Source organism: Drosophila serrata, unplaced genomic scaffold (genome assembly GCF_035046125.1).
Source record: "Drosophila serrata isolate PLE 108 unplaced genomic scaffold, ASM3504612v1 contig_276, whole genome shotgun sequence".
Taxonomy (NCBI): domain Eukaryota; kingdom Metazoa; phylum Arthropoda; class Insecta; order Diptera; family Drosophilidae; genus Drosophila; species Drosophila serrata.
In genome coordinates this window covers 7,234,044-7,249,697 of record NW_028257174.1, presented here as the reverse complement: position 1 = coordinate 7,249,697, position 15,654 = coordinate 7,234,044, and the positions used below count along the sequence as shown (strand labels likewise).

At 40.6% G+C, this 15,654-nt stretch overlaps 3 protein-coding genes across 8 annotated transcripts in view; 2 read left to right on the top strand and 1 right to left on the bottom strand.

The window, feature by feature from the left end:
- if (integrin subunit alpha inflated) overlaps positions 1-3,345 on the top strand; it is a 32,317-nt gene extending 28,972 nt beyond the window's left edge. For all 3 annotated transcript variants that reach the window (XM_020949456.2, XM_020949455.2, XM_086835904.1), the window contains 2 exons: positions 55-1,902; positions 1,971-3,345. In XM_020949456.2, the coding sequence (XP_020805115.2) occupies positions 55-1,902; positions 1,971-2,060 (1,938 nt within the window). In that variant the 3' untranslated portion in view covers positions 2,061-3,345. The remainder of the gene's footprint in view (positions 1-54; positions 1,903-1,970) is intronic.
- A 664-nt stretch (positions 3,346-4,009) lies between these two features.
- The window catches only part of goe (endothelin converting enzyme 1), a 29,573-nt gene continuing 17,928 nt past the window's right edge, over positions 4,010-15,654 (top strand). The window contains exons 1-4 of one of the 4 annotated variants that reach the window (XM_020949414.2): positions 4,010-4,407; positions 10,852-11,330; positions 11,444-11,794; positions 11,873-12,037. In XM_020949414.2, the coding sequence (XP_020805073.2) occupies positions 11,000-11,330; positions 11,444-11,794; positions 11,873-12,037 (847 nt within the window). In that variant the 5' untranslated portion in view covers positions 4,010-4,407; positions 10,852-10,999. Of the gene's footprint in view, positions 4,408-5,244; positions 5,504-10,851; positions 11,331-11,443; positions 11,795-11,872; positions 12,038-15,654 lie in introns of those variants that run through there. The other 3 variants (XM_020949415.2, XM_086835881.1, XM_086835880.1) reach the window with 3 other exon arrangements.
- On the bottom strand, positions 12,832-15,373 carry Twdlalpha (Tweedlealpha). The gene is made up of 3 exons (XM_020949419.2): positions 14,706-15,373; positions 13,762-14,608; positions 12,832-13,696 (listed from the first exon to the last, which is right to left on the bottom strand). Exons 1-3 carry the CDS (start codon positions 14,718-14,720, stop codon positions 13,398-13,400), a joined length of 1,161 nt encoding a protein of 386 aa, XP_020805078.1. The 5' UTR covers positions 14,721-15,373; the 3' UTR covers positions 12,832-13,397.

The window sequence follows — 15,654 nt, the reverse complement described above, 5'->3', positions numbered from 1 at the left end:
GGGGATTTCCCCCCAAACAGCAACACCTAATGCTTTTCCCTTATCCCCACTTAGGCACACTTCAAGATTAGCCTGGTGCCGGAGGAAAAGTACGGCAGCTCATCCAGCTATGACTTCTACTGGGAGGCCAACTCCACGAACCCGGAGAAAGAGGGCTCCGGTTTCGATAACAAAATCCGCCAGAGCGTTGGCATTTGGGTGGACACTGACCTGGACATCAAGGGCACCTCCCTGCCCGACTATCAGCTATACAAGGCGGACGACTATACGACCCTGGAGAATGCCACCAAGGAGGATGAGATTGGACCCCAGGTGGTGCACATCTATGAGATTCGCAATAATCGTCCCTCGATCATCGAGGAAGCGGAAGTACGCATCCATCTGCCCTACGAGACCATTGTGGGTGATCCCCTCATGTATCTCCTGAATCAACCGGAGACTGGCGGCAAGATCACCTGCGACGAGGTGCTGGTCAATGAGAATAACCTGCTGCTGGACGAGAAGCTGGCCCGGAAGTCGTATCTGCAGGCCCAGGGTGCCATTTCGAACTCCGCCCTGGTCGGAGGGCAATCCACCTCCTCCTCCTCCAGCTCATCCAGTGCGGGAAGTGGTGCGGCCAAGGAAGGCGGCGGTCACCTGGAGATATCCCAGGGCGGCGGTGGTTCCGGTCAGGCTGTCTTGGTCAGCAAGACGGAGGCCAAAAACCGTCTGACCGCCAAGCAGCTGGCGGAACTGGAGCACGAGGACACCTTGGAGGTGCCCGGTGATGCCTCATTTGTGCACCGAGATCGCGCCACCCAGGCGGCGGTGCAGGTCCAAGAACCACGCATCAATCAATCCAGCTTCGCCACCTTCTCCACCAGCAGCGGAAGCTTGGGATCGGGATCCCCCTCGGCCCAGCTGCGTGGCCACAGCACCCAGGGACACATCCAGATAGCCGGACCTGCCCAGCAGTCCAGCAGCTCGGGCAATTATCGTGCTTGGCCGCAGCATCATCAACAGCAACAGCAGCAGCAGATCCTTCTGGCCGGAGCAGGTTCCGGTGGAGGAGGCAGCTTCAATGACAAGTCCCAGTTTGGCGGCCGGACAGGCAACTTCCATGCCGGCACCCTGGACTTGGGCACCCTTGGCAACCGTGGCAATGTGGACAATGAGCTGTATCAGCGGAGCCAGAGCAGTGGTCACTATCCCGGCCAAACTGTGGGCCAGAGCCAGGGACAGTTCCGTGTGCAGAGCCAGGGACTGGGACAGGGACAGTACCAGGGCCAGAACCAGGGCCAGTTCCAGGGTCCCAGCCATTCCTATCAGGGACAGACGCAGTTCAGTAGCGCCCCAGGTGGCTATCAGACTCACCATGTGACCTTCTCTTCCGGCGGTAGCAAGCCTTACTATGGCCGGGAGAATGAGGACTACTACGACGAGGATAATCTTCAACAGGCCACGCCCGCTGCCACGGGTCACTGGAGCAGCTCCAGCTCTAGCTCACAGCGACGCCTGCGCAGGACGCCAGAGGACGATGAGGAGCAGCAGCCCCGCCAGATCGATCTGAATTCTCCGTGCAAGTCGGCCAAATGCAAGACCATTCGATGTGTGGTCAGTAACCTGGGAACGGAGGATGGTGATGCCGCCTTTGTGGCCATACGGGCACGCATGGTGGCCACGACAATGGAGAAACTGGCCTCAAATGTGCCGCTGAATGTGTCCACGCTGGCGGTGGCCAACGTGACCCTGCTGCCGTTCATTGGGCCGCCCAAGGATCCCATCGAAAAGACGCACGAGATCTTCTACAAGGCGGAACCGGAACCGCAACAGGTGCCGGATGTTGTGCCCCTGTGGGTGGTTGTCCTGGCTGCCTGTGCTGGTGCCCTCATCTTCCTACTGCTCGTTTGGTTGCTGTACAAGGTGAGTTAACAGAAAAACTATACAAACTATAATATATTTTGATTTTAAATTATTTATGCGTTCTACAGTGTGGGTTCTTCAATCGCAACCGGCCAACTGATCACTCTCAGGAGCGACAGCCACTGCGGAATGGCTACCATGGCGACGAACATCTGTAGATCCTTTCCAAAAGGAAAATGATAGCAGAAAAACGCAACAACTAATAACACGACATGCCACGAACAATAAGTACTTCTAACATCGCACTAAACCAAAACGTACTAAAAAAAAGGCGTACTAAGAAAGGGGAACTGAAATTTGGGTTCCAAACCGAAACGTGTTATACGAAAATCGATCAGTTATCCGGCGGATAAATCTTTAGATATTTGAAAGGCGAATACAACAAGAAAACACATTTAAACTTGCCTAGTCACGACATGAAGAACTTTCTAATATGCGTAAAGGTATCTTTTTACTTGATTAATTATTTTTAATTATTTTTATTTCGAGGAAAGTTCAGCAAGTGCTATTATTAAGCCCGTACTAAAAAAAAACATAAAAGCAGGAAAAAGGTAGAAGCCTAAGCTAAGTGTGTGTGAATGAAGTGAGCGATTGTGTGTGTATGAGAAGGTGAATATTTGTGTGTGCGAGAGCGAATGTGAGTGATAGTAAAAAAAAGAAAAGAAAAGAAAAGGATAATAGAAACTCGGAAATATCAGAATTCAGAGACCGAGAAATGATTCAAGTCTCGCGAGCCTTGCCGCGCTGTCAAGTTGGTCCTTTAAAAGTACTGCCATGCCCCCTTTTCTTAGGCAACTGCAGAGGCGGGGAGGCGGATAAGCAGAGGTGCTAATATACATTTTTTTTTCTTATGTTTAAATTCTATTATCAAGTTTCTTGAGCATTTTTTGTTGGCGTTTTGAAATTAAGAAAAATATTAAAAAATAATACCTTGTTATGTGGAAAATCGTTTGCCAAAACTCAAAGTTCGCGAAAGAAGAAAATTACAACGCCAAAATGTGTTGAAAATGCAAAAACAACAAAAAATTAATAAGAAAAAACAACAAATTATTGGATTAATCGATGTAATTATTTAACTATAACTCTTTGTGTATATACTAAAAAAGAAACCACGAAATGAAATGAATGGAGAAGAGTTAAATCGTTTTTATTTAAATTAATAATGCATTTATTTCCAAACTACAATGGGAGAAGCGCTGACCGACTTCTTGCAGTGTATTCTCGAAATAAACCCCCTGTACTAAACCTTAGTTTCGCCCCTCCCCATGCTCACAGTTTAGTTTAGTTCAATTATACGCTAATGTTTAATTTATTAACTGTACTTATTACTGATTGCCCCCCACTTTCCCACTACTTTTTTTTTTGCTAATTTCTGTATTACATTTAATGATTTATAATAAAAAGATACGAATAAAACTGTCGGTCGAGTTGTGTAAAATTAAATAAGTGGCGAAACGTGTTTTATTATACAGTTTCGCAGATGAAATTGAACCAATTCTACTTGAGAACTTCAAGCGTAAAGTATTTCCTTGACAATAAGCATTTTGCTTAATTTTTAAATTCAAATTTAAAGATCAATGTTTACAACCACTTATCCACACTCTGGCAGCCTTAGAACTCGAGCTGCCAGACTGCGCACAGTTTAACTACTCTCCCGGTCTTTTATCGATATATCGATGTTTTGGTATATTTTCAAGTCTGTTAATGAAATACTGTAAAATTGTTTTTTAGACGTGTAAGATGTAAAATGTAAAATAACAGCTTCGGAACTCATAATGACCATATCAAAAAGTACCAACGAGAGAGAATACTGTTAATGAGAGCTGCGCTGTTAATGTATTTTACTTTTTACGGGTAAAAAGTTATGTAAACGTGTAAAATGTTAAATAACAGCTTCAGGATTCAGGGTGACCAGAAAAAATATATATGCTACGAATTTTACTTTCTACACGAGAATTCGACCCCATGTATCTATAAACGTGTAGAACGCCTCTGTAGGCGTGCAAAATGTAAAATGTTAAACAACAGCTTTGGAATTCAGAGTGACCAAAATAAAGATAGCAAAAAACATCGAAAGAAATCCAAAAGAACCGCAATCTCGAACACAAAAAAAAACAAAAACAACAAATTTTTCGACGAAGGCGGTTGTGCTGCTGGAATTTTCCGAATTAAAAAATCAAAAGACTTAAACGAAAGAGTTGTTTAAACCTGTTGGCTTTGGCTGCATCGTTCTATGTGTTTTTCCGATTCCGTGCAGTAGTGCCGCGAGCGTGATTTGCGTTTTTAATTGAGGATCGGTAAAGTGATATGGACTAACTGTAAATAAGACTCGAGTTTCATTGAGTCGGTCGACATAACGGTTTCGCGCAAATCTAAACCGAAAATTCCCGTGTGTGTGGTTCTTTTTCGAGTGCTAAGATTAATAAACAATAAATGTATTAGCGGTGGCGCCTTGCAAAAAACGCTAACGAGCCAGGAATTAGTGCGATGCTATAAACAAGAAAGGTAAAAGCCAGCGATTTATTTCTGCTGTTCAAGAATTCCCACTGGCGTGAATGTGTGTGTGTTGTGTTGTGTGCGTGTGAAAGGGAGGGAGCGAAAATATGGAGCGTACACCTAAGCGCACTTTTTTTATGCATTCTTACATACATGAGTGTTTGTACATTTTAAGGTGGAAAAGTGTCCCAGTGTGTGTGTGTGTGTGTGTGTAAAATGCCGGCAGAACCGGTTCAGCAAGTGGCCAAAGCAAAAACAAAAAAGGAAAAGATAAAAAGGAAAAAAAAACAAAAAAAAAAAAAACAACTGGCTTGAGATCCAGAGATATGTATGTATTCGTCCCCACGTCGATCGGGATCACGATCGGGAGAATATTTGTTGCCTCATTGCGGCTAATGGTGTGCAAACACCATTTCTTTGTGTAAATGTTTTCCGATCGTGGGAATTCGTTTCTTCACGTAATCTCGGGTCTTTTGGGATTTTTTTCCTCTTCGAATAATTTAAATATATCCCACCTATTACATGTAATTGCTTTTCAAATTCATGAATCTTCGTGTGCAATTGTAAAACGTGCCATATAGTCGATCATTTTTCATGGCTTGCTTGGAAAATTTTCCAGAAAACTCACAAAATTTGAAATTATTTATAGACAAAAAATTGAAACACTTGTTTGTCGTTTCAAATTTTAATATTCACATTTGTTTACATTAAGCTGATGACGATTAATGAATATCATGAATTTATGTCGCGCAAACGAACGCATAAACGTGTGATGCTGCACACCTCACTTGCTCTCTCTCTTTCTCTTCCTCCCACTAGCTTCTACACCACGCTCTTTCGCTCTGCCAGTTTCTTGGCATTCTCTTTTCCCATTGCTTCGGTGCATTGGCGGCTGCGCGTGTGTGTTTTTAGTGTGTGTTGTTGCGCCTGCGTGTCAGTTCTTTTATTTTGGTTTCCCAATTTCCGAAAATTCCCATAATTAATGCGTAATAGCGTAGACGTAGTCGGAGCCAGAGGCAGTGGAATAGTGCAGGGCAGCACGTACCAACAACAACACCAACAGATCGCAATTCACAAATGATAAGCCGGTGACATTGAAAACACAGTAAGATAACCTTGATCTACATATGCAGTTACATGTGTACATGCAAATGTATGTAGGAATGTATATAAATGTAGTGGAGTATTATTCAATAAGTCCCTTTAATTCCTCCTTGAAGCTTGTCTATTATTTATTGATTTATTTAATATCTAAATGTTAATACATTTAAATATTAATTCTTTGAAGATTTGTGTTATAATTTATTTTATTTCCTTCCTGTTTCAGTCTCTTTCTGACCAAATTCTTCTTTGCTGTTATGCTTTACAGTTATCTTAAGCATCTGCAAGTGAACCCCGCTGTTTTATTATGCCTATACTTAATACATAAACAACTATATATACATATGTACATATATATTTTGATGTATTTCTTGTGCATTGTGACGCTCACGCACGAATTATTTTCCGCTGACTAAGATCCCCAAAATCCCCCTATTTTCACGTTTTCCACCTCTGCCGCCCGCATCTGTCACTCTTCCATTGTTACGCACTTTTTGTTGCAGCTTTTGCATTAAAAAATACAACAAAAGGCAGCAAATACAACACAAATCCCCTCAAAAAGCTAACCTTAACCGCACCTTTTTCCGTTAAACGTTTTACAGTTTATATACGGATACAACTTTACGCCTGAGTGGTTTGCATATGGTAGCAAGACTCGCTCGCTAGATATGAATTACTATGATCAGCAAAAAAATAATCTTTAAAAAAAGTCAAATAAGTTAATTATAGTTTTCCCCAATAGGATTTTTTAAAATATATGTATATTTTCTGGTATGAACATATTTACCTTTAATATGTTCTTGCCAAGCTCAATTAATTACACTTTCATGTTTGGAGTGTGTTTGTTCCCTCGAAAGCAAAGTTGCATAAGCAAACATTTTCTGCAGCGCTTGGAGCTCTCAATTTGTTAACTTTTTAGTGACTTTTACTGACTAGAACAACGACAAATTGTTGACACATTTAACAACTGATTGTGCTTTGGGGCTCTAGCGACAAGGTTATCAGTTAATCAGAAGAAAAATGTCTCAACTCGAATGAAAAATATCACTACTCTTACCACTGACACAAGCTAGAGTGCAAAAATAATGCAATATATGTCAATTTTGGCTACATTATTTGTTTTAAATAATAAAAGTCTTGATTATACAGGTTAACAATCTTTTATTATTTATGCAAGAATAAGGACAAATTCAACTGCAACTAAGTGTTGCATCGAAGGGTTCTATTATCAATATAACCCCTAGCTTAGATACTTCATCCTCCATTAATTCTTAATCACTTTTTTCCGCACCAAAAGTCCCACTGGGATCCGCCTCAAAAGCCGGCCAATACAAACGGCAATTATTGAATTGCTGTTGGCCGCAATCAACACATTTGATACCAGTAATAGTACAAGCGACGTGTTCGTTGCGCCATTAGCTCAAATTAAATGTCAATAGCACAGCAGAGCACAAAAAAAAATAAAACAGCGTTACTAAAAAATAGAAACAAAAAAGGTTGTAAATCAGGGCAACAAGCTTTCGACAGGTGCGCTAATCGCTGTCAAAAAAACGCCACACTTAATTACCCGCAAAGTCAAATTGATTTTCTAATTCCCTGTATTATTTCCTACAGCCTAATAGCTGTCAAAATTGTCAACACAAATAGTAAATGGTATAAGGGAAGATATCTATAACTAGTCGAAGTTTATATGCTCTTGCTAATTTGATAAATAGAATAAGGTACTAAGGTTTGCTTGATAGAAAAAGAAGGGAATTATCTCCGCATTTTTTTAATCTTCGTCTTCAGAGTCTTTATATTTTCATATAAGAAATTGATAGAAATTGATCTTTCAGCAACTAAATTCCATAAAAAAAGACATTGAAAGGTAGTCAAAATTACAAATTTGTATATATTTTCTTACCAATTCATATCCGATTTCTTTCTTTTTTTATAATATATGATTTTTAAATTTTCTCTACATTTATATGGCAACAGCTAATAATTGTTTAGTGCCTGTCAACATTGGTCAGCATATTTATTGGCTTCCCTCGCCTCTATCAGTATCTTTTTGTTGTTATCTTATGAGATTTATAAGGTCTGTTTGTGATTTATGCGCGGCATGTTCAAATATGGTAACCCGCACTCGAAAGGAAATATTTGAGAGGGGGGAAAACGGGAAGAAGATGTTGAGGTTTTGCTGGAAAGCCATGTCTCTTTTTTTGGTCACACAAAGAAACCCGATTACGCTTGTGGAAGGAGGAAAGCGGAAATATAAAGTTAAAAATTATTACAATGAATATACCAATACCTCATACTCTTTGATTTATGTTACACACAGGAAATGTCTTTATTTAATTTTGGAAAGAATTATTGCTTCATTATTTGTGTTTAAAAGGTGCTTAGAGGAAGAAGTCTAATTTTCGATGAGTGTTTTGAATTTAAAGTAATTTTTCATGGCATGGTTAAGGAGAAGTAAACATTCGAAATCGGTATTGAAACCTTAGAGCTAAAACCTTTGCCTTGCATTTTTATTAATTATTTATCAATCGGCTTATCTCCTTGCCTTTTGAGACACTTCCCACATAAGTCCTTCACATCCATCCCCCATTTTCATCGAACTGCGACTTAGCATTGAATTGCGCTTCTCGCAAGAATAATAATAATAATAATAATGGGACAGGCTGCAGAATCCACCCCAAACTAAATGACGCATCAGCAGCTTCTTTAGATACTGCGCTTCTGAGATAACTGGGCTTCAGTTTCAGTTTCCGTCCACTTTAGAATCACCCCCCTTAAAGCCAATCATTGAATCAAGCCTATTAAGCATAAATCAGAAATCAAAGCGATTGCAACTCGATACCGACCGACGAAATGGAGCTGTGTGCTTGGGGCTTGTATTACTGCTGCAAGTGCAGCATATTATAGCTCCCATATGTGTGCCGATTTGTTATTTTTTCGCCACAGTCGCAAAGGTTCTTTGAACTGGCAAAAGCGACCCATTAAACTGGTGAATAAATATGTAATTCATTTTGGACAGAGAAAAGACAAGCGGATGACTGACAACACAGCTCAGCATAAAGAACATGATGACTAACAAGGGATTTCAACCCTCCATGAGAACGGAAAATGCGTCTTGAAAATACGGAATTTAAACATTAAACAGAAGCTCGAGTAAATAACAGAAAGTGAGTCGGACAGCTCAGAGATGTTTAGAATTAAAGTTGCCAAAAGTGTCTTAATCAGTAAATAAAACTAATTAAGGCATTACCTGTCAGTGTTTGGGCCATTTCAGATCCTCTTTATCTTTATGTGACTTCTTTTGAAGATCTTATCGCTTGCAATATAGTTCCATAGAAGTTAATTCAAGTGCTATTCGTTCTCCCTCCCATCATCATTACTCAACAATGTGAAACCTTCGGTTTCTAAAGTGCCTAGGCCATATAGGGCCTTTGGTAGACAGATAAAGTCGGAGATACTAAGAGATAATAGTTATGGTTATGGTTTCTCCTCCTCCATCCAAAGACTACATTTTATATTTATTTTTTCAATTAAACACTTGGGCAATTTAACGGAACTAATCTTGCTGAATGCTACACTTTTGATTTATGCTAACCATGAAATATAAAAGTGAGACTTATCGGCTGCTAAAAAAGGGCGGGCTGGCCAAAAGGCCTTAGTAGCAGCGCCTAGAAATGAGCAATGTATTAGGCAATAATCTCAACTCGATAAGATAAGCAAGCCAGTCTGCGTTTCTATTTTTTTCGCTCCGTTCTATTTTACTTTACTTTACCATCCAAATCTCCAAACTGACCGCAACTTATCGCTCTTTTTTGGCGCTCGAGAGATTTGCAAAGGCTTGGAATATGAAAATCTTGATTGAATATCTGTAATTAGGAAATGCCATTGCGCTGAGAGTTTGTTTAATTAAATTTAAACTCTGATTCATAAAGATATGAGTAAATATGGGTGAATATTTTCCTAAAAAAAGCAAGGTTAAAATTCGAAAGAAACCCTATATAAATAGGAATTCTATGAAGACCCATCTGCTTTGAGACAATGCTCTAATTGCGCTTCATAAACTCGCGTGTGTACATTGCAGTTCCATAATTAACCTGCTGCCAGCAGTTATGGTGTGGGTGCATTAGTTGCTTTCCTCGTAGATTAAATGACAAATGCGCTATACGATTTCACCTGGAAAAAAATAACAAAACAAAAGCAGAAAACCATTTCAAAACTAGCATAACCACAAAGAAACAAAGGCAAGTGACGCCCTCTGGCGGTCAGCGAAGCGCAACTAAAACTAACCAACTATACGAATAGGTTCCATTTCAAGATCATACAATTATTCATTGATAAAACCCATCAATGGGCGTTCAAACTGAGTACAACACCTTTTAGTAACATAGTATATAGCTCCACAAAGTTTCGCATCATTTGGAAAAGAATTCAGAGGAATTTTTAAGAGGCTTCAACTGAAACTTCTTGAAAAGGGTAAAACTTTTCAAAAACTTGCCCAATTCTTGTCGAATTTCAACCAAATCATAGCTCCCAAAGATTCATTATCATAATTAAAGAAGTCTATATAAACTTTTAGATTTTTTTATAGCAATTAGCAATTAACCCAGTTTATTTTCTTGAGCCCACTTGGCTGCATTTTTAATTATTTGCACGGCCCTCAATGACAGCTTATGCATGTCGCTAAATAAAGTCACAGACCAACGTCTGTTTGTCTCTTTTCGTTTCCTTGGGAGATCTCACTCCCACTTATTTGCAACATTTTCGCCAGTCGAAGACAGTGCAAATTGCTGGCAATTGTTGTCAATTTAAAATTGAAAAGAAGTCAAATGTTGAGCATGCAACATCCCTATACATACATATATGCAAGTAAAGACAGTAATATAGCCGCAGATCTTATGAGTATTTATGAGTTGCGTCTGTTGAACAATTGCTAGGCGCTTACTATAAGGAAATGAACAAAGCTAAGACTTATTTAAAACAATTTCAGTTTTTTTTTTTTTTTTTATATATCAGAGACTTAATTGATTATAAGATACATTTAATAACTCATTTATAACTATGAGCTTTTAGTCTTATTTGGCTGACCGCAGTTGTACATCTACTATCTCAGGAATCGGAAATTTTCACTTATCTCTGATGCTCCACATAGCGAAAAAGGTTTCTTTACTGGCCTGAGGTATATAAAAACATATATAGCCGTACATGACATAGTATATCATGTCTCAAGGTAATCTTTTGATAATCAAGTCGGTTAAGCCGGTTGGAAATTCTTCTCACTGTTTGATCAACGCTATATTTTCTTGGCAATTGTGACTGATTTTGTCATTTCTCTTCCTTCCTACCTATCTACAGAGCTAATTGAGAATCGAGAGCTTGAGAATTTGCTATTAAAAAATAAGAAAAAAACACAACAGAAAAATGAAGAACCACCAGCACTGAGCGTGAGCAAACCAAAAGAGCAGCCAAGTCACAGGAGCAGCACAAAATATCGAACTCCAAAATGGCCATCAATCAGGGCAAATACAAGCCCACGATCTGCGCAATCGATGAGGTGGACGACCGCAGCTACAAGTTGCACAATAGCCAGGACGAGATCAGGGGCAAGCAGCAGCTGCAGCAGATCGAGGGCAGCGAAACGGCACCGCTAACCACCAATCAGCAGAAGCTACACATGGACGATGGCTCCCATCTGACGCCCAAGGATCTGGAGGCGGCACGCCAAGATGCACTCAACGAAATTGGCGGCGGAGGCAGTGGAGGTGGAGCCGGGGGCAGGACACCGACGGCAAATACACCCAACTCTACGCATCCCTCGGCCAATGGACTGAGAGGTGAGCATTTATGATAAATTTCTCATCATCATTCCCCTACACTTGTTATTGTTTACATTTCCTTGTGCTCATCCACCATTTCATTCATTTTCCATGTCTTTCCATGTTGATAGCTTTGCTGATTCCAGGCCGGCGTTCTTTCGATGCGCTTATGAGTCTTTCCCGCAAGCGCCGCATCCTGTATGTGACCACCGCCTGCCTCTGTGCCCTGCTCCTGCTGATCATCATCCTGCTGCTAGCCTTTTGGCCCGAGGTTCCCTTCTATCTAAGGGCACCCCTCTGCCTGGATAAGGAGTGTGTGGAGAGTAGCCGTCAGCTCCTCCTCTGGGCCAACACCTCGAAGAGTCCCTGCCATGATACATATGAGTGGGCATGCGGTAACTTTGCCAGCGACTATGCTAACCACGATTACTTCGTGATCAAGCGGGGCGAGTGGAACTACAAGACTTACAATGAGTATCAGGGTAAGCTTCAACTTTGGCTTATCTCTAGCTTTTAATTATCGTAGAGAATTGTTTTTTAATTTCGATTGTTTATTTCAGAACTTAACGAATTGAATCGCTTCATCTCCATGCTGCCGAATACCGGCGAGGGAGCCTATTCCATCGAGTCCACAGTGACCAGTTTGTATCGAAGCTGCCGCGAGATCGACTCCCTGGACAAAAGTCAGTCGGATATGCTCCTGAAACAAGCCATTAACGCTGTCGGTAAGTCCAGATTTAATTTATTTTTTGGGATTTATATATTGGAGTTTAAGCTGTATTTACTCCATGTGGTTTTCATTTCCTGAAATCTTCAATTATACAGGCAACATTTTCTCAAAGGTATATTCGGTATATGTAGAAAAATAGATAAACAATAATGTTTGATATAATCCAGCAGGGAATTTGTTAGGTGTCAATGTCTTTGATTTGAATTCTGCCTAAAAGTAGGCAGTGTCAGATTTGTATTTACAAATTAATTCTGCCTTAAAGTAGGCAATGAAAGATTGGTATTTTCAAATTTAGGGCGATACTTGTGAAGTCAAAGGCTTTCTTGTATTTGTTCTTATTTTATTAACCATAAAGAGTACATAAGAAACCAGGACTTGTAGTCCTAAGTACTAAGTATTTTAAACAATACCATCCAAAGCATTCTAAGGAATATTGTTGTGACAAGCGATAATGGGTATAAATAATGAATAACAAATAAGTCTAATTCTCTGATTTGCTTTCTTTTTTTGATTAAATTAAAGAGTTCTAATCTCTTCGAGTACAATATGTTTGTCTGTTTTCTCAAGAAAAACAAATAAAGAAAGTTATAACTCAAGAAACAAGAGTATAAGTCATATTTTTTAATGTTGGATTGTAAAAATAACGAATTGTCATAAATCGTTGTCCATATATTGATCAAATATATATATTATATATGCTTAGAGTATTTCTATATGGTAGAGCATTACCAGAAGCTCGTGGTTTTCCCAAGGATCTTAATTAGACCGTCTGAAAACCGATTGGAAACTTCTATACCCTTGCAGTTAAATTAGTTCATAACTCAGTCAAAAATTCATTAATTTCAAATCGGAATGCTTTCCTATGTTTGTTTTTATGAGGTTAATAAATTTGCATTTTAATTTAAAAAACAAAATTTTTGTAAATTTTAAAAATTTTAATGATCATCACCCTTTTAAAATTTAAAAAAAAATTAGCAAAATTTTTTTTTCTGCCGAACATGCCCAGATCGATTCTCCTGTTGATGCTGATCTAGAATATATATGGTTTATAGGGTCGGAAATGATTCCATCACAAGGTTATAAGCTTCTGACTAAAATTATAATGCCGTGAAAGGGTTAAAAAAGACTGCAATCCAATTAATTGTTTTGTTTACTCACCATCGACTTTAGTTATTTAATTAACTTAATTCAATGAAAGCAAAAGCCCTCTTGAGTTATTCTTCTATTTCGTTATTTTATTATTTAATTATGATTTCACAAAAAAAAAAAACCTTTGACTATTGGCATCACTGTACAGAAAAAATTGTTGCTATCTATTCTTCGATCCTTCGATCCTTTCACTCGAAAGTGACCATTTATTTGCCATTGGGTGGCAGATAGGTTGCACTCTGGGCGTTCTTGTGGGTGGCGATGACGGTAGCGCCTCCGGTGGCTCCACCAGAGATACCGCCCGACGACGAGGACGAGGTGTAGCTTCCACCAGTGGAACCGGTGCTGAAGCCACCAGTCGATCCAGAGCTGCCGCCGACAAAGTGAGAGCTGCCAGTGCTGGCAGCACCGATAGCACCGCCATCCAAGATTCCGACCACCGATTGAGCTGGAGCCACTCCGCCATCGGTGTGCTCCGATGTTCCCTCGATTCTGTCGTATTCGGCTGCAGAAAATTGATTGATTGAATTTAAACAAGAAATCACCACAATATGTTCAAGATAAACTCACCCTGAATCTGCTGCTGGGCGTGAGAGGCCTCGGCATCGGTCTTGTACTTGATGAAGAACACCTCCGGCTTGCTGGGCACCGTGGGTGCGGGCGTGGCAATATCGTTGACCTCCAGCTGGTTGTCCTTCTTGCTGAGCACATAGATGACAGTCTTCTCTTCCTTGGGGGCGTATTCGGCCGACAGCTTAACGTTGGCATTGCTCGAAGATGGGGCCTTAATGAAAACCACACGATAGTTCTTCTGGGGACGACCAATCACCAGATGCTTGGAACGCTCCAAATTCTCGTGCTCCTCGGGGGCAGCGACAGTGAAGAACTGCTTGTGGATGATGGGCTCCTGGAAGCCACGCTGCACCTCCTGCTCCTGCTGCTGCTGATAGGTGGGTGCCTGGTAGCCGGCCAGTCCGCCGAATCCAATATTAGGCGATGGTCCAAAGCCGGTGAAGGAGCTGCCGCCAGAACTGCCACCATAGTTGGATACGGATGAGCCATAGTTGGAAGCACCACCACCATAATTGGAGGCACCACCACCATAGTTGGAAGAGGAGGATCCAGAACCGCCAGAGCTGTAGGTGGCACCATGACCGCCGCTGCTGCCGCCGCCATAATGGCTAACCGACTGGAGGGCAGAGGGACTGCTCACCAGGGAGCCAACGCTGGCGCTTTGGAAGGCGCCCAAAGGACCGTACGAGGCCACAGAGCTCTGTGAGTGACTGGGAGCAGCCAGGAAACCGCCGGAGCTGCCGCCCGAGCTGGAGCCACCGGAGGACAGAGAGCCGGAGACACCGCTGCCATAGTTATAGCCCTGGGGCTTGGCCTGGCTAAGGGTCACCAGAGTGCAAAGGGTCTGCAAAGAATTTGAATTAGTATTTAAGTAATCCGCAGGGTGATCTTTGGGGTAATCTATCAGATAATCCTCAGGTTATCCTTATCCCTCCTCTTACCACAAATAAACGCATGTTGATTGGCTTTCAGTTGTTGGCTTAATGATGCTCCCCCTTGAAGATCTTTGGCCTTTTATACCCCGAATATTGGTTCCTCCGCTTCTCATTGATTTTCTATAATTTTTTTCCTTCTCGCCGGTTTTATTAATTGCTCAATTATTTGACTATGCCGAACCTCTGACATTTGACTTGTTTGTCTGTCTCTTTCACGCTTCCTTTAATGTGACCTGTTGTCCATCGATATTCGTTTTGCTATTGTTTTTGTTTTGATTTCGGTTTTGGTTTATGTTTTGTTTTTGCTTTTATTTATTTCTTATTTTGGGGTGATAATAAATCATAGACGAATATTCGCCGGCGTTTCGAGCAACTTGATCGCCGGCGAATCCATGGATCAATTTCCATTTGAATTTTCAAAGACTCCTCTCATGAAATACGGTTGCATTTTGTCGCATTGTTTGTCGTCATTATTATTATATATATCTCTCCGCCAATTTTCAAGATGAATGCAAAAATTTTGCATAAAATCCTCAATTGATTGATTGATCTTTAGCGGTATTCGAAGTGTATATGACGATATATATGGAAACGCGTTTATAACTTAATTTGATCAGCATTGAGAAGTTGGCACGTTTTTGGGCTTCCTTCAATAAACTTAGAATGTTTGAATCCTGTTGAGTAATAGGAAAAAGAAGATTAATAATTGTTATAATACATTTTTTATGCATTGTACTTATGAAAAACAAGGTAAAGACAGAGGTAGACTTATCTACTTTTGTTTAGAAGCATTTTCATGTGTCTTATTTATACCAATTATAATTTCAGTCAGAAGAGTAAAACGCAATGAAGGAGTTCTAATAAAAGATTCCAACTTAATCCTAGTTACTTTCGCCTGGCAACAAATATTTATGTACTTATCGTTCCTGTTAACATTTTGCCCAGTCGTATTTCC

Excerpts from the sequence above, each read along its gene's own strand:
- Twdlalpha (XM_020949419.2), bottom strand. Across the intron at positions 13,697-13,761 it reads CGCCCAGCAGCAGATTCAGG|CCGAATACGACAGAATCGAG; the intron begins GTGAGTTTATCT and ends AATTTTCTGCAG.